Source organism: Ambystoma mexicanum, chromosome 4q (assembly GCF_040938575.1).
Source record: "Ambystoma mexicanum isolate Mex_15411 chromosome 4q, UKY_AmexF1_1, whole genome shotgun sequence".
In the NCBI taxonomy this organism is placed as follows: Eukaryota; Metazoa; Chordata; class Amphibia; order Caudata; family Ambystomatidae; genus Ambystoma; species Ambystoma mexicanum.
Window position 1 is genome coordinate 396,426,990 of NC_090928.1, and position 21,024 is coordinate 396,448,013.

Genomic DNA, 21,024 nt, shown 5'->3' on the forward strand with positions numbered 1-21,024 from the left:
AGAAAGCAAAGAACAAACAAAGAGGGTGCCATAAGCCTCATTAATGATTAACACCAAGTTCCAAATTCAAATTGAAATACTCGCAATGGCACACCTCATCCTTACTGTTGTTTTATTTGTTGGTGCGAGGTATTTAATTCCCTCCTAACTTTTAAATACCATTAGTCTAGATATTCCTATTGATGCATAAGAAATGTGGACATTGTTTTTTGGGGCGTTTTCAAATTGCCCTGTTAAATTTCTTTTATAACATTACCATGATCATTTCTTAGGGTGCTGTATTTTTAGACAAACAACTATTACTTAAACATACATGTGGTGAGAAAAGCAACAAATACATGGATTTAGAAAAATGGGAATGTTATTGCAAAAAAATATACCTTACTTTTCTTCATGGTGCATTGACAAATGCATATGTAATCGGAATAACGCATTGACCCATTTTCGATTTTTATGTTACTGTTTTGGCCTCCTAATTCTGAGTTTTCCTCTACCAGGGCATCAATGTAAGCATCGAGGAAAAAAGTGTTGAAACAAATTAGACAGTGTTTTATCCTGCAGTGCTTTTGTTTTGGTTAAATAAGCACCTGCCTTCTTTTTACTTTTTGTTACAATGTCTATGTAAATATAACAACCTACATAACCTGTTGCATAAGTAGTAACTGGTCAATCAGTTAGCATTTCCTTTTATTGTATTTCACTATATAGTCAAAGAATAACCAATCCTGGGTCAACGTCTCTAGTAGTTAGCATCAGTTGTGGTTAGGAGCTAGAAATGGTATAGCTTGTCCTTATCCAGTGACGTTTCGGCAATGTGTGTTGTTGCCTTCATCTGGGCCCTGGATTGGGTATGCCTGTTGTGGGAGAAAGGATGAGTTGATATCTTAGTGCAGCAAACGACCTTAGTGGTCATCTATTTGTGGTGTAAAAAACTATGGGCTGAAAAAACAGACTAGCTGGCTATTGATGGTTAAAAGGTTTTGGGGCTTTAAATTGTACCCTATTGCACGCTGACCTTAGCGTCCTTCTCTTGCTTGGAGCAGGTCGGAATCAAAAACATAGACTGCTGTTCTAGGACAGCTTTTGTGGCACCATTGGATGGTGTTCCGATTGACGGGTGTTCAAGTGAGCTTGAGGCTGAGGAGACAAGAGGGGTTGGGGGCAGCCTCTGTCAATCTTTGACAAAGTTATTGTAGTGATGCACTGTTGGTCTGTTACCTAGACCTAAACGTACAGCTCCCATCTGGTTATCTCTTTATGGAGTTCATTGTCCTATCCCTCTCTCTTAGGAGGTTGAGGTCTGCTTGTTCTTTGAATGTGGCCTCTGTTGTTCTGTGGGAAAGATGGTATGGGTTGGCTGTTCAAGGGCCAGAGTATCATGAATGATGCACGCAAATCAGTGGTTCGACGTGAATGGGTTTTACCGGCGTGCCGATCGTTGTCTCCCAGTCGGAGACCCAGTCTGCGTGTTTGTTTGTGCAGCGGTTGCCGGGGCAATTGAATTAATATCATTGTTGCACGCTGTAGCTTGCAATGTCACTATCCAAGTGCGCGTGCACTTTGGACTTTGTTTCTAACGTTGCGATTCCTATTGACCACTGCACCCAATGCACAGCTGCATGGAAAGTTAAATCTTTGCTGCTTCATTTCCTATTGGTTTATTTTGTGATGAGCGGAGTAGGAACAGGATGGGAAAGAGGGTGAAAATGCCACAACAAGGGATAATGTAAAAGGGAAAGGAACATTTTGTAATATCTTGGCTGTTTGCAGATCCTTTAAGGTCATAATTGCAGAAACGAAGACGACTTTTAACATGTATGGAATCAGTCTGTTTATGTGGGTCAGTTTAAAAAAACCAGTTGGTAGTTGATAACATGCTGTGTTTGGTCGTAAGATGGGCTCGGTCTGTGCTCTAGCCTTCCAGATAAATTGTGGTCACATTTTTTGTTCTAGGACTACCTTTTCATTTTTCCAACAGGGCAATTTCCGTACTAGTAAATCAGGGATTGCCTGTCCTAGAGGGCAGTAGTAACCCAGCCAAGAACAGGCGATGTGCAACTGAATGCAGTTGGAAAACAAAAGGGAGGGACAGCAGGGGCGTTGCTAGGGGGTGGCTAATGGGGCTATAGCCCCTGGTCTTTTGGTTGTAGCCCCAGAAAGAATCTCCAGATCTACAACCAAAAGGCTAGTTAGCCCCCATTCCCGCCAGTCCCGACATTAGCATAGCCCCGGGTCTTTTCCAGACGTAGCAACACCCCTGAGGGACAGACTGATATGGACGGTTGACAAATTCCAGTATGTGACCGGCTTGGCACCCTTAATTGGGAGAGGCTCTCAATATCCGAATGGTCTATTATTTTACGTGCACCAAGAACTCAGCTAATGTGCAGCAAGATAAGTCTGACACAAATGAAATGTTAAATTATGACCCCCAAGTGCTTATGCAAGGTGAACTAGGTACTTCTATGCACCCAGGTGCATAGCCGGAGGAGGTTTGTTCATGCATTGTAATCTTTCTGCTTAGTATGAGTAACCTTTTAAACATCCATTTTTTGCAACAACTTTTATTTTTTATTTTTCTCAAGTGACATCATGAACAACAAAGTGTTTTACCAGCATCCAAACCTTATGAGGGCATTGGGCATGCATGAAACTGTGATGGAGGTCATGGTCAACGTTCTAGGAGGTGGAGAGTCTAAGGTGAGAAGTGCACTGCTTGCCCTATCAATTTAAAACCCTTCAAGAAGTCCCATTTTCTCTTGCCTTTAATGTAACAGTACCTACATGCAGATTGATTGTAATGGAGAGCAGTCTCCTCTGATGTCAGTTTTGAAACACATTCCACAATGAAAAAAAGCAATGCTGGGTTTGGGATTGATCATTTTATGTCTTGAACCCCAGCCATGTCAACATACATCTTCCCAAAACATGTTGGCTAACTGCTTGACACAACACTGGGGAGGCGGTATAGGGCAAGGTGACAAGTCAGTGATTGAACCATATATCTGTATGGTTTTTGATTCTGTGGGGGATAATACATGGGGTGCCTCTACTGCAAGTGGGCCAAAGCATGGCACGCCGCTCTCACCTCTCAAAAAGATGTGACGTTTGTCCTCTTTGTCTTGCTGTTTTGAAGAGGTTCAAGGGACAGTTATACGCTCAAGTGGTGTTATGGGACAGGGAATTTTAAGTGACGAGATATGTTGTGATGTGTTCATGGTATATGGTCACGTAAGTTAAAATTGGGCCCATGTTACTTATAACTGGTGATCACCAGCACAGGTTTTGCTTACTACTGTGTGGTTGCCATTGACTACTGCACATAGGGGTGTAGCAGTGCTAGAACACCTCTGAACCTGTTACAAAATGGAAGCGAGGTACATGAAAGGCCGAGAGGCCTGTAGTTATGCCCCCACCCCTGTGTAATTCCAGGAGTGGCCATTGGCACCCTTATGAACTTGAAAAGAGCAACCTATGTAAAGGTGAAGGACGTTCTGAGAGTCCTTGATAGCCTTGGTCGTGCTGCCTTGATGAAACCATAGTGCCTACACTGGTTGACCTAAAGGGGGCAGTAACGTTATAACAGTCTGTACACAAAAGGAGTGCCTGAAGGGGTTGTGTAAGGAATCATGGGTCAGAAGTTCAGCATGTGAGCCCAGTAGTCGCAGGGAAGGGTCAGAAAAGAAAATTCTAAACCATGATGTTTTTGATGGAAGGCCAGGCGGCATGTGGCTTTCAGCAGTGTTGGGCTATGTAGGTGTGGGACCTCTTGGTCGTTGACAGGGTTGGACTGGAAACCAAAGGGGACATGGAAATGTTTTTCAAAGTGGTCCCATATGACAAGCTGCAAGTGAATCTAGTGCCAAGCGCAACCCATATGAGTAGGGCTTTTGACGGTCTGAAGCCAATGCACATTTGGGAAAAATTGGCTCAAATTATTAATTATAAAGCACGTTTTCTTCTATAGAGAGCAGTTAAACACACCAAACAACTGTCATGCACATTGGTTAAAAGCGAGGAATGGCATACTGCAAACTTAATAAAAAAAATGCTTTACTTTAAATTTACGTGGGGTGCAATGAGATATAGAAAGAAGGGCAGAGGGTAAGAAAAGCAAAAAACCGGGGTCCCCATACACGAGATCCATGATGCATAGACCCACAAGGACATCTCAATAGTTCCGTATAGGCCAGTCCACCACTACTCCCTGGGTGAGTGCAGGGAGTAAGAATGATGTACGATGAGGCAGAATTGTTACAATTCGGTTTCATTCAAGGGTTCCCTGTTCATCTTGAGCTTTTTCCCTCTGGCATTTCAACCTGAATGTGCAGTGAATCCATGCTCTTGTGAACTTGATAATGGAAAATGTGTATAACGCATGTAACCAACTTGCATCCAATTGTGTACATGTACATAACTCCAGTATTTGTTTCTGTCTTTAGGAAATTGCGTTTCCAAAGATGGTGGCAAACTGTTGCCGTTTCCTTTGTTACTTTTGCCGCATAAGCCGGCAGAACCAAAAAGCCATGTTTGATCATTTGAGCTACTTATTGGAAAACAGCAGTGTGGGGCTCGGTAAGTAAATCTTACTCACTAAAATAAATGTAGCATAGTATATCGACGCTAGAATGAATTAGTACCTTGTGCCCTGCCTGCATGTTATCACATTTCTGTGTCTTGAGAACCAATCCTGAGGAAGTCTTGGTGCACTGATATTTCATATATTTTTATTTTTTGGGATATTCAGGGATAAGCCATTACAATCCGATTCACTTAGGATATGCATGAATAAAGGCATGTCCCTAATATGAATTAAGGTTTAATATTGTATGTGAGGCCTGCGGGTGTGTTGGCGCTATATAAGAACCCAATAGAATAGAATATGGGCACAATAGGATTATATGGATACATATAGGGGATTCATGGAATAGGCGTGAAGAGGTACAAAGGAAAATGCCTTTCTGTTTGTGCTTAGTATTGTCAAGTTTAGTGATCTGAAGTGGCCACAAATACCTCTTGTTGTTGTTGAACAAAATAACTCTAATACCTTACTGAAATATAATTTCATCCAAATAGTTGGTAATGGCATTTAGGTCTCCAAGATAAGCAAGCATTCTTAAAACAATGGGCCTCATTACAAGGTTGCCGGTATGATATCTTATTTTCCGGCATGCCGGTACCAGCGTGTCCGGCAACCAGTGATGCCAAAAACTCTGGCCCATTCTGTGTTAGCGTACACGCGTATTCCGGCATGCCAGAAATGGTGGCACAGGCATGCTGGAAATACCAACAACCCCCTGCCCCCCAAAAATGGCAACACTGGCATCCTTGGTGCCAGTGACTCCGATTCTGGCAACACTGGCATCCTTGGTGCCAGTGACTCCGATTCTGGCAACACCATTCTTGAGCCACCAATAACAACGGTGCCGCAATTACTGTGCTCGCCGGAACAGTAAATCGTCTGGCAGCCATTAGTAAAACACAATCCATTGCAATCCTGACAGCACAGGCGACATACCACAATCCCGAGCACAGAAACACAACCATTAACCTAGCATCAAGTGTCTGTGCGACCCAGAGGTGCAAGCCACGCTTCAGTGAGGCGGAGCTTAATATGTTGTCGCACTCCATAGTCCAGCATGCTGATGAACTTTACTCAACTGACCAGCGCAGGCAGGCCCAGCTGCGGAAGACCACCATCTGGGAGGATGCCCAGAAAGTTGCAGGATTTGGCACAACCCCCTGCACTGAGAGACTTCCACAAGAGGTGCCGACCTGCACTTGAGGGTGCGCAGGCAGGGCATGGCCAAAGGTGGCGGCAGCGCATCACCAATCCACCTTCTGGACTGGGAGGAGACATGCAGCAGTGTGCTGCACCTCAAGGCAATAGAAAGGGTCAGTGTTGCGGAGGCCAGAGCCAGAAAATCTGAGGAGGCTGGTGAGTACACGTAACCCCAATGCTAAATCAACCTCCCTGTCCACCCTGCACCCACTACAACAGCAAAATGTCAAGTGCATCATGCACAACACCAATACAGCCCTGCCCGTCCCCTTAGCCCCCAAGACCTGCAACCTGGGTGCACACACCAAGGTGTCTAGTCAAATGGTCGACAGACAAATGGTCGACACGATTTGGTCGACAGGACAAATGATCGAATTTTTTTTTTTTGTTATATATATTTTTTTAGGTTTTCGTTTAGGGAAAAAAGGGGTTGCCACACATCATCAACCTCAACGTAGCAAATGACACAATACGGCTTGCTTAGCGCTCCACCAGGTAGCAGTCAACCACAGCACCTGTACGATAGTGCGCAGAGTCTCACTAACCCATTCGTTTTTCTTTTTTTCTATGGTTATGACTCATCAAAGTAGAAAGAGGACTAAATGCATCCCTCATTCGACCATGGGCTACAGACATCAAAGATGGACTTCTTTCCACCTGTTGTATCTAATCGATATAACATTACCTAATAACCGGCCGGCCATGTCGCATAGTAAACCCGGCGATATGTACAGTACTAGAAAAACCAGGGTGGCCATTCCAAGAAATATTTCACTCGCATCGGACTCCCCAAAAATATATATTACACCGTTATTCTTTTTTATGAAGTAGCCGTAGTAGGGAGGCTATACCAAAAATCAGATACATAATCTCATATTAGTGCCACGCAACCACTGTAAGTGATCACTCATATCAACTGCCCTAATGATAAACTCATGCTGTACTGTCCCATAGGGCAGAGAGACGAGAATAGCTGACCCATGCACATCAATGTGCAATCCTATGTTGATACATTGTTACTAATGCCAGTATATATACATGTCCGCATTAATGCTATGCGTCGATATAGATAAAGGGATTTCTTAAATGTAAAAATACAGGTCCAAATGCTTGCTGTCAACCATATACAACCCCATTCTTAATACAGGTAAACAATATGGGGACATAGTGAGATGAGACAGTCTACTCGGGACACATGTAATTCTATCATTTCTTAGTGACCAAGGTATTCCATTCCACAGCAACATTCATGCCTCGCCGCACTGTATCTAGAGTATAAATCGAGCGCTGTTCAATGCGGTGGACTAATTTTCCCATATCTCCTCCTCTCATATTAGTTTTAACAGACTGTAACATGTCTGTGTCCTTATGGTTGAGCTGTAAAAAAGGTTCCAATGGGTTGTCCGCAACCTTATTTCATATACAGTACCTATATTCAGATATACATTGTCTTACCTCCCTTGTTTTGCCAATATACATAAGTTGGCAGGGGCAAGTAATTACATAGATAACATTCTCTGTTAGACAATTGGTGTGATGTTTCATTTTCCACAACATGGTCCCATATCAGAACTCATGTCTAGTTTCGGTAAGGGGACAAGACACACAACTTCCACTCATGTGATGGCCTATAATGGGTGGAAGCTCCCACTGATATAAGGATGTTACCAAAGAACAGACAATCCTCAAAGTGTGCACCAGTTTTTGTCTTAGATTATGGTTCCTCTTAAACGCAAACATGTTTTTTTTTGGAGAGAGACCCAGGTTGTTTCACCAGGTTCCAATGTTTGTTTATGATTGTCTTTGTCACAGCTGATGGGATTAAAGGTCGTGCCACAAACTAATCAATCATGTTCACGTTTCTCCCAGCTAGTCAAACAAATCTCTGTGGGTGTTTTCTGCTCTTTTCAAATGATCTTTAACTAGTTGTTTCGGGTATCCTCCTCATAGTCTCCCTTTTAGATGTTGGGTATGTTTTTTGAATTCCTCCCTTTCTGTATAATTATGCTGAATGCGTAAACATTGGCCATTTGGTAGATTTTGGCATTGCCCAGCAAGGTGAAAACTCAAAAAGTGTAAAAGTGAGTTCTTATCCATTGGCTTCTTGTATAGGGTGGTGACCAGATTACCCCGAGATTTTTTTATCATTAGGTCAATAAAACTGACCTGTTGGTAGCTATATTGCATGGTGAGCTTGATGTTTGTCACATGTATTGAGCCATTCATGGAATACAGTAAGGGATACGGTCGAACCCCTTCATATGAGAAACACATCATCTATGTACCACCGCCACACCCGAAGGTGTTTGCGGAGTACCAGATGCTGTTCTAAAAAGTTGTTAACCCCAAAGATATACTTGTCCTCATAGTCCGCCATGTATACATTTGCAACATCGGGGGCAAAAGTTGCCCCCATACTCATTCCCTTCTCCTGTTTGTACAATTGTTTTTTTATAAAGGAAAATGTTTTCCGTCATTGCAAGGCGGATGCATTCTAGGACAAACCCCGTAGGTGGTAGATGAGGTCTGTAGCGTTTGTCAAGATACTCACCTAGAAAGTTGAGACAATTCATCTGGGGTATAGCAGTATAGAGGGATTCAACATCCATTGTTACTAGTATGTCTTCATCGATGATATGTATATCCTGAATGATCTTAATCATGTCAGTGGAGTCTGACAAAGGAAGGAATTTGTAATACAAATGGTTTGAGAAACACTTCTGAATATACAGAGAGAGGTTCTACAATGAGTCAATGGCAGACACTATGGGTCTGCCTGGTGGTTTCATGATATCTTTGTGGATTTTAGGTAATATATAGAAAGCTGCCTTTCTTGGCCATGTATTGTTACAAAAATGGCCTTCATCCTGACTTATCCACTCTTCTTCGATTAAATGGTTGGTCAGGCTTCTGATCTCTTCCTGCCGTCTAATAGTGGGGGGTCCCTGTCCAATTTCTTATATGCATTCCTATCGCCCAAAAGGTGCATGCATTCTGCTTCATATGATGTTTTCTTGAGGATCACAATCCCTCCCCCTTGTTCTGCTGCTTTAATAGTTATTGCCACCACATCACACAATTTGTTCAGGCTGTCCCACGTATTGGCCAAGGACACATTCAACATTTGATGTATGCGGACGACATCCTTGTGTTTGATTGTACTCCCATTGGGCTACAAAAGGCTCTAAATGCGCTCTGCACCAATTTGGAAAATAATGAACTATAAGTAAACTCCAACATTTGTTTTTCGGCCGAGGAAAAGAATTCCCCATTTCAATAGGAAGTTTGCTGGACAGAAATTGCAAGTAATATCCCACTTGCAATATCTAGGATTGCATATCTTTTATCAAATTAAACTATATTTATCTTCAATGTTAAAGAAAAAGATTTTGGTATATGCTGCTCAAATGAAGGGGATCAAACACAGGTTTTGCCGCTTCTCACTCATGCCATTGGTGAGATTTTATAATGCAAAAGTCGTTCCTGCTAAAGTTGTACGGGTTGTAGTGCTGGCACTTGCGTGATGGGCTACTTTAAACAGATTGTCAGGAATCTTGTGGAAGAAAGTTCTGGCCCTTCCTCAGCGTGTGTCTGGCACCAGAATAAGATATTAGCTGGGCCTCACTTTTTGTGAGGGTTTGAGCAAGGTGGAACATGCTGTCTTTATATTTTAAAATGTTAGTTTATCCTCCCAACTCTGTTTGAAGTTTTCGCCTTAGTCTTCTATCCAATAATGTGTTGATATGAAAAAAACCGACACACATGTGCAGAAGAATTCGATCTGATTTGGGGATACCTATAGAAACCTTTAACAATAATTTCTCAGGGTTGAACGCTAAGCTATTTGAGGTGGATTGGATGTCCTCTAATGACTCCCTCATACCCAATACACTGTACAAAAAACATCCTTTTCATGTGATGAAATTGGGGAGCTTACTGCTTATTTGAAACGCTTCAAGAGATTTATCTTAGATTTAGTATGAATATCCTCTGTAATAGTAAAATAAGATTTCTACGGGATGTGTAGTTTTTGCAACAGTGGTTTGGCAGAATCCGATAGTGATTTTCGTCTGAATATTTTGGAATAGATTAACTGATGGTTCATCCACCCCCTTGAATATCACAACCTGTAGGGTAATTAAACAAATATTAGCCTGTACCTTACCTGCTTGAAGAAAATTTAATTTGGAATTATTTGTTTTTAGACTATATGGATTGTTATATTAATTACATAATGTGAAAGGTTTAAATTAACCAGAACACAAATAAAATAAAAACATGATCGTTCCAATGTTTAAAAAAAATCTTTTATTATCATTATTTGTTGCTGTGTTGGTTCTGTAGGTGGTGACTGTCACAATGTTTTGTGGTAGGACAAACAACAACACAGAGTTGGATCAAAGAAAACTTGGTTTTATTCAACTTAAAGTTCAAAAGAACAGGGCAAAGAAATATTAAATAGGCTAGAAAGTACTTCTCCTTGTTGTTTTTTCTTTCTTCTCTCTTTCTCTAAATGACGAAGACTGGCAAAGCCCATTAAAATCACCTCTCAAAGAAAAGACTGATCAGCTCATTGTTCTCTGGGGAAAATGGGGTTTTCCTGTCTTCTCCCTTAACATTCCTCTTGGAGGGTTTGATCTTTCCTTATATGCCCCTTAACCACACTTTGAATAATCTTGACGTTTCTGGTAACAGTCTTTTCTGAATCAGGTACTTAGTCCTAACTTTCTTTTATCCCCTCTCATTAAAGTGGTTTCAGCCTTCAGTCTTGATAATCTTTGCAACACATTCAGTGAGGGGTAACATGACACCTTGACAGTTCTGCTTTACACGTGGGTTATTAACTGACCTCAGCTGTGTTTTCCTGCTAGCGGGACTCCTGCTGGCTTCCTTCAATCGTTCACACTGTGTTTAACACTTCCGATCTACGATTCGCTCTCAGACTCTCTTGAATGCAAAACTAACATCTGTTTTCTTCGCTCTGAGAGGCTGATCTCGGCACCGCCCCTCCTCGCAGCAGTCAGCTGTAAAGGCGGCCCGCCTCCGTTAGCTGTTAGTCGCTCCTCGTCCAAGACGGACGTCACGCCCTCTCCCTGCGGCAATGGGATTTGTCAAGGCAGTAGGTGAAGCCCCTCCTTCGGGTTGGTGGGGGTTGAGAGCGGCTTCAGAGTACAAGGCTCTGACAACCTCAGCCCCTGCAGCCTTCTGGTCTCAATTCCTTCACAGCAGAGACTGTTTATGGCTCAGCCTTCGTTTGGTAGCTTTCATTAAAGGAACTCAGCCAATGGGCTAAACTTTATATAACCTCTGGAAACTTCGTAACTCTTTATAATTTCATTTTTGCCATGGAACAAGCTAATACGCCCATTCGTAACAGGGCTCGTCCTCTTGCACAGCTGGTCCCTTTCAACCATCAAAACATAAAAACATAAAAACATAAAAAACATAAAAACACAAAACGACCAGTTTGTTAGAAGAAAGAACCTACAGCCCTGGAAGATAACTTCCTATTGGCCTAGAGAAGTGTATCAAACCCAAGAAGGGCTAACTCCATATTTTCATCCTTTTACTCTCTCCTGGCTGTGAGACCGGATAAAGCCCTCTGGTTCTGATCTCCTTTCGTTGCTTCTGCCTTATCACAGTGACACATGACTTTTTGTCACTAGATGTGCTGTTTCATGGGGTGTATATCTCGCAAGAGTATCTGAAAGCAGTATTTTCTGGGTACTGGATGGTCTTAATAGAATGGGAGTGGGGGCGATGCCCCCAAGCTAATCGGATCTACACACGTGCACTGCTAGCTCTGAATGCGTATTTGGTCAGTCCGAATAGCTACCGAATTAAAAACATTGGCATATTTTATGGGCAACTATGTGTGAGGGAGGGGTTCTGGAGAGCCACTTACCTTAACCAGGGATGCAAAGAGGCCCTTTGTAGGGTAGGACCGCAGGGCCAACGTGGGGCTGGGCTTGGGAGCAGACTGCTCGGTCTCTTTTATCCCCCACACCAGGCAGAGTTTCATTACTGACTGCAAACCTGGGTTTCACGGACAAGTGGAAATATTTACATCGCCAGTTTGCAATATATATTTGTATGACGACACATGGCACTTCAACCCTTATTGCTACATGGGTTCATCAAGGATCTTGTGGTTCTGCTGGAAGGTTACAATGTGGGATTTGGATTGCAGATCCACAGAGAAGCAATACCACTGCCCCTTTTCAAGCTGAGTTACAAGATGCGTTCTGCAATTAAAAGTTGCTTATTGTGATGTCTGCTAATTGGACACAGGAAAAATTGTCAGAATCTCATGTAGGTGAGTCTGATGAATTCAGACATGGACAAAGTGTAATAGAGGAACTTGAAAGATTTCATCAAAACAGATGTACTGTTTTTGGAAGTATAGTGAATACTGGCTGCACAACATAATACAGTGTGGCTCGGTCATTGACTATATACGGATGTATGAGGTAGTCTTACTATTTTTCCAGATGTATTAACATCTGATCAGTGTAATGTTTCAAGAATATTGGCAATCCCATCCCATTACATTAAGTGCTCCTCTTCATTGTCCCAATCCTTTCTGGATGAAGTGCCCTGACAGACAGTACAGACAACCCCTTGCTAACTTATATAAACAAAAAAAAGGGTGTGATCCCTTCTTGGTCCTCAGAATTCTCATCATACCAGTCTATTCCTCAGGAGTATTTGGCCTGCAATCCCAGAGGGTGTGTAAGAGTGGGAGTGGGACGAGTAAGAGTAAGACTCGGAGGTAGGGGGCATGGGATTACAGTTATTGAAGCATTCCATCCTCGCCCCTCTTTCCCTGGTCCCAATCCTTACTAGAAGTCAAGCAACCTTTTTCTAAAGAACGGGAAATAAAATAGATTTAGAAAGAACGCTCTGGGACTGCACAGAGCGGTCTTTCTAAATCAAACTGTCAGGCCCCTGATGCACACCAGTGGGTGCAGGGGCTGACAGGGGCGGGAATGTCAGGTGAGTGAATGTGGGGCTGTCTCTGTGTGCATGCCTGTGTGTCTGCAGTGCTGGGAAAGGGGTGGTGGGTGGGGAAAAGGGAGGTTTGAGGTACCCCTCCCACCATTAACAACACAACTAGCGGGAAAGGTTGGACGTGGGGAAGGGATCACCTTCCGAGGGGCAGGGGGAGAATTTGTCATATTTTGGCATTTTGAAGCCGACAGAAAAACAGCCAAAACAAAATCGGTCTTTTTTGTGTTCGGTTTTTAAAACGTGGAAATATGGCATAGAACAGAATAAGGACATGCAAAGCAGTTTTAGCAAATATTATTTCAGTAGAAATAAGATATGACAACATGATGCAAGGGAAAAATCATATTTGATTTCAAATTTGCCATTGATGTATGTCAAAAGCAGACTAAGTTCTAGGGAGGACAACGTTCAATTGTAATGCAAAAATATGTGACTTCTCAACGGAAAACGAACACAGCCTGTACTTTGGTTTGTTTCCCAATCTGAAGTATTTACAACCTGGTTTTAGATTATTGTACCTTCAGCCATTTGCAGTTGTCTGGTCCTTCCCTCAAGGGCAGTCCAGCATTGAAATGCCACGTAATTCTCGTCAGAGAAGAGTACCAACAGCAACCCAAAAACTTGTTTCTGTCTTCTTGGACATCATGAGTAAGGTGAAAGTGTGCGCCTCTGTGTTTAGTGAGTTGAACTGTGGTTGCAGACCAGGCCCTCCTTGAGTGGGAACCACTAATATGGAATAGGTTTTTTTCGCTGTTTGTTCTCAGTCGAGGGCTCACATTTTTACCTAGTTTGAAAAACAACTTGCAGTGTTTGATAAAAGGTGTTACACGACACCTATTTAGCCACCCTACAGATGTCACCCAAGAAGGGCCCCTTAAAATGCTTCCCAGGATGAGGACATTGCTCAGCGCTGTCCCATCCCTTGGTGCAGGGACGCAGGCACCTCATAGACCATGGCCATCGATTTTCTAAATTGTTTTCCTCAAATAGGATCTCGATCTTCCTGGGAAGACAAGGTAAGAGGATTCATAAGGAGAGATCTGTGCATGTTCAAAAATCTTTAATTGTAAATACCAAAATTTTTGAAAAAGAAAAGTCATTTTTTACCCCACTCCAATTTAGTCTTCCTGGTATAGTCTTAAGGAATATAAAATGTAACACGGAGCAATGGTGTTATTAAGCAACGTACCATCATACTTATGCGACAACCAGCCATTTATAAAATGAACAAATGCTATACAATCCGTTTCAATCCTCCGAATTGCGCTGTTACTTTGAAAAAATCTGCAAGATTGTGCTCGGGTAAGCATGAACAAACAGATTCATGAGGCTATTTTATTTAGGTAAACACTCTTCGTTTTATCTACATTTTACGGCAATAATGCATTATTTTACATTCTGAACAGTGACTACCAGGAGGACCAAATTGATGTGGGGTTAAAAAACGACCTTTTCCTTTTCTCAGGAACTTCCCTGCTAGTCCATCTTATCCTCCTCCATGCATTGTGGTGATGTACCCTAAGCCTTCTCCTTTACCTTGTGTGATGAATCCCTGGATGTTGTCAATTCTCCCCTAGGGGGGGAGCCCCTTCCCATGAGGTCAGGAAGGTGAGGCCACTACCTGATCGTCCCCCTGGGGGTGGGGGGTGTTAATCAGCGGGTGGATCTCCTGGGGAGGAAAGCCCCTTATAGGATTAGTGAAGACCGGGGGAGAACATGGTATCCCTATAGCCCACCTTCCTCACCAAGCCCTTCCAGTACCATTCCTAATGTTTCTATGTTTTTCTATCTTACCAATATAGGAAGTACTTGGACAAGGAAGAGTAGGGACTACCTAAGTAGAGTTCCCTTACAAAATACTAAGATGATGAAGAGCTCTGTTGACTCCTGGGAGACTAGTCAATTCAATACTGTGGCGAGGAGGTGGTATGGAGAGGTAGAGAGCACCTCTGGGAACCACACTGAAGAGTCTAGTGGTTGTCAAACCCCCATTGGCCAAAGCAAATATAAAATGGAAGGATGACTTGACAAGTCATCTAGCCTTCCCTGGAGAATCTGCAAGAGCATGGAAAGGAGGAAGAAGGCAGACTGGGACGCTGAGGCGGGAATGAGAAGGTATGGAGCCAGGTCCAGAGTGGAAGGACTTCTCGACAAGCCAGGAAGAAGTGCCTGACGTTCCTGAGCTCTGGGGAGTGCGAGAAAGAGGGTGCATCCCCAGGAAGAAGATTCGAACTGCAGACCTGCTGCAGACCGCAGGATGACCACAAGAGTTAGGGAAGCCCCATGACAGACCACCGGTACCAACGAAGACCCAGAGCTACTGTGTACCATGAAAAAAGTATGCCAGTTGTCAGAGAGGCGCTGGGGCCCTGAGAAAGTGGTGGAGAATTCAGAGGGGTGTTGAGTAGTTCTCCCAGGTATACCAGAGGTTGTCTGGTGGTCCGCCCGACTCAAGGGCCCAACACCCTTCCCCAGAATAAGAAGACTCAGCCAATTGCAAGTTATAACTGCAGTTTATTATTTTAAAAAAACAAGATCATACAAGACAATCAAGATTCTCCAGTACTTCTCAGTATTCCATGATGTGCATTAGTTTTGTAGCAATAGTACATCATCAACTGGACCCTTCCCTGAAAAACCGATCACCACAAATTATTGGGTATTGAGAGTGATAATACCTATGAAAGTAGCATATAGAGGCTATTCTCCTGGTCCTCACATGTCAGGTGGCTGTCCTGTCCCCAAGAAACTATTACATTGTTGGAAAATAATGGGCTTACCATTGGTTCTTGCCCCTTGCCATCCACCCCTGGTTTTCTATGCTGTGATTGGTTGGAGCTGATCTCCCCAGGCCTGGGACTCGATTTGCTTCTCAGCCCACCTATTCAAGGTGATGTGAAACAATTGTGTCTGTATTGTAACTGGTAATATACCACCTTTGCCTATGAGAGTGCGCTTTTACTTTGCAACACTTGTCTTCCTCGTCTGATTTGCTGGGATTGGCTATGCTTTCCCACCACAGGTGAATGCCCATTGTCTGGCTCAGCTGCATCACGTGCTTTGTGCCAACAAAATCGAGCTCTTGATCTTGCTTTTATGAGGATGTATTCCCTTTTTCTTCAGCTGGTCCCTTGTCGTCAATTGTTTGGAATGCAACCGTGTATCTCTGGCCTTGGCTGCTAGCCTGCTGCCCTGCGCTCTTGTGCAGCCTGAATCCTCTCCTCTAGTCTCATCCTCTGTGGCTTAAGTCCCTCTGTAATCTTCCTTTAGACTTATAATATGATTTCTACATGCTCATGTTCTTCTAAGTAACCTATAGGTTAGTCGCACATGGTCCTACCACGCTCCTTATATACTCCTGTGGTTCCATAGGCTTATTTACTATAAGCACCTGCAAGCTTGCTCTGGATCTCATGCTGCCTTGCATTTCCTGTTTTTTGGCAAATGAGAAAAATAATACAAGCCTTGACAGGATGTATATATCTGTCCTCTAGCACTAGAACTGTGTAAGCGTGTTTTTCGTGTATGCGGATGTGTGTTCATGTAATGCAGTACATGGCTGCGAGTGTGCTTCATTGCTAACACTGCTACGTCATGGTATCACTAGTGACATCAGCATCGTGGCACCTTGGTGCTTAATAAACACTCTCCATTAGGTTATTCCCATCCACGATCTCTGTTGTCTCCCCTATTCTTGAAAGGATATTTACTGGATTCGGTCTGTATGGTTGGTTTTTAGGGGATGCCTTTCTGTGTACATTTCAGTAAAAGGGTGCACTTGAGAATCGTCCGAAATAAGATGGGTGGCTGCGAGCATTCCAGGCTCTATGTCCTGTCATGTTCCTGGGGATGAGGAGTGGCACTCTTGGGACCCTCCCTTCAGGGGAGAGGGAAGTCATGAATACAGGGTCTAGGACACTGACGGGGGAGAAGGAACTTGATCACACTTTGAACAGTGTATACTTATTGGAAAAGATAGAGCCAAGATAGATCTGGGACCTGCACCCAATAACGAACTGCCTCCACAATCCTCTTCATGGTCTCAGTACATGGCAGGATAGTGGAGTAGATCGGCAACATCAAGAAGAGAGAAACCCACGGGTTCGGGACCCCACCCACACTCATTCATGAAGAGAAACTCAAATCATCCTCATATTCCCAGTACGTGACAGGATAGTGAACCATGTGGGCTGTGAACACTGTGACCATTGAGATAAAAGCCAAGAGAAGTGAGTCATTCTCTTGACAGTGTGAGAAGCTGGAAAAGACCTGGGAAAGGAGACATTCCCTCGGGGGTTGTGAACTTTGAGATAAAAGATGCCAAGTGAAGGGAGTTGTTCTCCTGGCATTGTGAAGGGCCTAAGGGAAGCCGGGGTCAGGGAGACAATCTTCCTGGTATTAGTCAACATTGTGAAAGAAGGCCAAGAGAAGGGAGTGGTTTTCTTGGCAATGTGAGAAGCTGGAAGAAACCTCGGGAAGGGAGACGTTACCCATAGAGATTGTGAACCTCGTGAGAGGAGCCAATTAAAGGGAGGCATTCTCCTGGCCTTGTGAAGAGCCTGAGGGAAGCCACGGTCAGGGAGACATTCTGCCTGGTATTCGTGAACATTGCCAAAGAAGGCCAAGAGAACAGAGTCATTCTCTTGGCAGTGTGAGTTGCAACGAGAGGCCAGGGAAAGTAAGCTACCTACCTTGGCATTGAGAAACCTGAGGAGGATTAGGGGGGGAGGGAGTCATCGCCCTAACAAGGTGAAGACACAAGTCTCTTTTTATGTGCCTTGGTGGATCCCCAATCCAAGGAACCTTTTTGAGACTGTTTGGCTTTTACCTTTTTGAGAAGAAAATGTAATTCGCCTCATCCAGAAGTGAACTTTGGGCTGTCAGCAAGGAGGAGGGTCATTCTTCTGGACCAAGAAAATCACCAGTTTTTCCTTAGTTAATTTAGCATGTAAAGGAAGGAAATAGGTTTTAACATGACAGTGGACTATTTCATTTTGACGGACCTCCTGACGGAATCCTTAGTTTGAGTCAGGGAAACCCCCCTTAGAAATAGGGACAGGTCAGGTTTTTTTTTTTATTTTTGATCTAATAAAGGTCTATAGCCAAAAGCATGCCACCTGTGTGCCGTTCTCCTACATCTACACCCGTACACTTGATATGGAGGATGGATAAGTGTTGGTGCTCCTGTGGGAGAAGAGTGAGCCTGGCTACACTGGTGTTTAAAATTCGATCAGTGTGTCGTTTACCCAGCCACAAACAAACACCCCCATTGCCACACACCCCCCAGCCACACACACACCCACCCACCCACCTACACAAACACACACCCCACCCCCACCCACCTACACACACACACACACACACACACCCACCCACCTACACACACACACACACCCACCCACCTACACACACACACACCCACCCACCTACACACACACACACCCACCCACCCACCTACACACACACACCTACACACACCCACCCACACAAACACACACCCACCTATACACCCCCCCACCCAGCCGACGCATATATAGACCCACCCAGCCGACGCATGCATAGACCCACCCAGCCGACGCATGCATAGACCCACCCAGCCGACGCATGCATAGACCCACCCAGCCGACACATGCATAGACCCACCCAGCCGACACATGCATAGACCCACCCAGCCGACACATGCATGCATAGACCCACCCAGCCGACACATGCATGCATAGACCCACCCAGCCGATGCATGCATAGACCCACCCAGCCGACACATGCATGCATAGACCCACCCAGCCGACACATGCATGCATAGACCCACCCAGCCGACACATGCATGCATAGACCCACCCAGCCGACACATGCATGCATAGACCCACCCAGCCGACACATGCATGCATAGACCCAGCCGACACATGCATGCATAGACCCACCCGGCCCCACACACCCACCCACCCACCCGGCCCCACACACCCACCCACCCACCCGGCCCCGCACTCACCCACCCACCCACCCGGCCCCGCACTCACCCACCCACCCACCCGGCCCCGCACTCACCCACCCACCCACCCGGCCCCGCACTCACTCACCCACCCACCCGGCCCCGCACTCACCCACCCACCCGGCCCCGCACTCACCCACCCACCCACCCGGCCCCGCACTCACCCACCCACCCACCCACCCGGCCCCGCACTCACCCACCCGGCCCCGCACTCACCCACCCACCCACCCACCCGGCCCCGCACTCACCCACCCACCCACCCACCCGGCCCCGCACTCACTCACCCACCCACCCACCCACCCGGCCCCGCACTCACCCACCCACCCACCCGGCCCCGCACTCACCCACCCACCCACCCGGCCCCGCACTCACCCACCCACCCACCCGGCCCCGCACTCACCCACCCGGCCCCGCACTCACCCACCCGGCCCCGCACTCACCCACCCACCCACCCACCCGGCCCCGCACTCACCCACCCACCCACCCGGCCCCGCACTCACCCACCCACCCACCCACCCGGCCCCGCACTCACCCACCCACCCACCCACCCGGCCCCGCACTCACTCACCCACCCACCCACCCACCCGGCCCCGCACTCACCCACCCACCCACCCACCCGGCCCCGCACTCACCCACCCACCCACCCGGCCCCGCACTCACCCACCCACCCACCCACCCACCCACCCACCCACCCGGCCCCGCACTCACCCACCCACCCACCCACCCGGCCCCGCACTCACCCACCCACCCACCCACCCACCCACCCGGCCCTGCACTCACCCACCCACCCACCCACCCACCCGGCCCCGCACTCACCCACCCGGCCCCGCACCCACCCGGCCCCGCACTCACCCACCCACCCACCCACCCGGCCCCGCACTCACCCAACCACCCACCCACCCGGCCCCGCACTCACCCAACCACCCACCCACCCGGCCCCGCACTCACCCACCCACCCACCCACCCGGCCCCGCACTCACCCACCCACCCACCCACCCACCCGGCCCCGCACTCACCCACCCACCCACCCACCCACCCACCCGGCCCCGCACTCACCCACCCACCCACCCACCCACCCGGCCCCGCACTCACCCACCCACCCACCCACCCGGCCCCGCACTCACCCACCCACCCACCCGGCCCCGCACTCACCCACCCACCCACCCACCCACCCACCCGGCCAAGCACTCACCCACCCACCCACCCACCCGGCCCCGCACTCACCCACCCACCCGCCCGCCCGCCCGCCCGCCCACCCGGCCCCGCGCCCACCCACCCGCCCGCCCGCCCACCCGGCCCCGCGCCCACCCACCCACCCGCCCGCCCACCCGGCCCCGCGCCCACCCACCCGCCCGCCCACCCGGCCCCGCGCCCACCCACCCACCCACCCGCCCGCCCACCCGGCCCCGCAGGCCACCCACCCACCCGCCCGCCCACCCGGCCCCGCGCCCACCCACCCACCCACCCGCCTGGCCCCGCACTCACCCACCCACCCACCCACCCACCCACCCGGCCCCGCACTCACCCACCCACCCACCCACCCACCCGGCCAAGCACTCACCCACCCGGCCCCGCACTCACCCGCCCACCCGCCCGCCCGCCCGCCCACCCGGCCCCGCGCCCACCCACCCGCCCGCCCGCCCACCCGGCCCCGCGCCCACCCACCCGCCCGCCCACCCGGCCCCGCGCCCACCCACCCACCCGCCCGCCCACCCGGCCCCGCGCCCACCCACCCACCCACCCGCCCGCCCGGCCCCGCGCCCACCCACCCACCCGCCCACCCGGCCCCGCGCCCACCCACCCACCCACCCGCCCACCCGGCCCCGCGCCCACCCACCCACCCGCCCGCCCGCCCACCCGGCCCCGCGCCCACCCACCCACCCGCCCGCCCGCCCACCCGGCCCCGCGCCCACCCACCCGCCCGCCCACCCGGCCCCGCGGACACCCACCCGCCCGCCCACCCGGCCCCGCGCCCACCCGCCCGGCCCCGCGCCCACCCACCCGCCCGCCCGCCCGGCCCCGCGCCCACCCACCCACCCGCCCGCCCGGCCCCGCGCCCACCCACCCGCCCGCCCGCCCGGCCCCGCGCCCACCCACCCGCCCGCCCGCCCGGCCCCGCGCCCACCCACCCGCCCGCCCGCCCGGCCGCCCGCCCGCCCCCGCGCCCACCCGCCCGGCCCCGCGCCCACCCACCCGCCCACCCGCCCGCCCGGCCCACCCGCCCGCCCGGCCCCGCGCCCGC

The 21,024-nt window shown here is 48.2% G+C and overlaps 1 protein-coding gene across 1 annotated transcript in view; it reads left to right on the top strand.

The window, feature by feature from the left end:
- RYR2 (ryanodine receptor 2) overlaps window positions 1-21,024 on the top strand; it is a 3,854,281-nt gene that overhangs the window by 1,969,768 nt on the left and 1,863,489 nt on the right. The window contains exons 42-43 of the mRNA XM_069607971.1: window positions 2,586-2,700; window positions 4,443-4,575. Of these exons, the coding sequence (XP_069464072.1) occupies window positions 2,586-2,700; window positions 4,443-4,575 (248 nt within the window). The remainder of the gene's footprint in view (window positions 1-2,585; window positions 2,701-4,442; window positions 4,576-21,024) is intronic.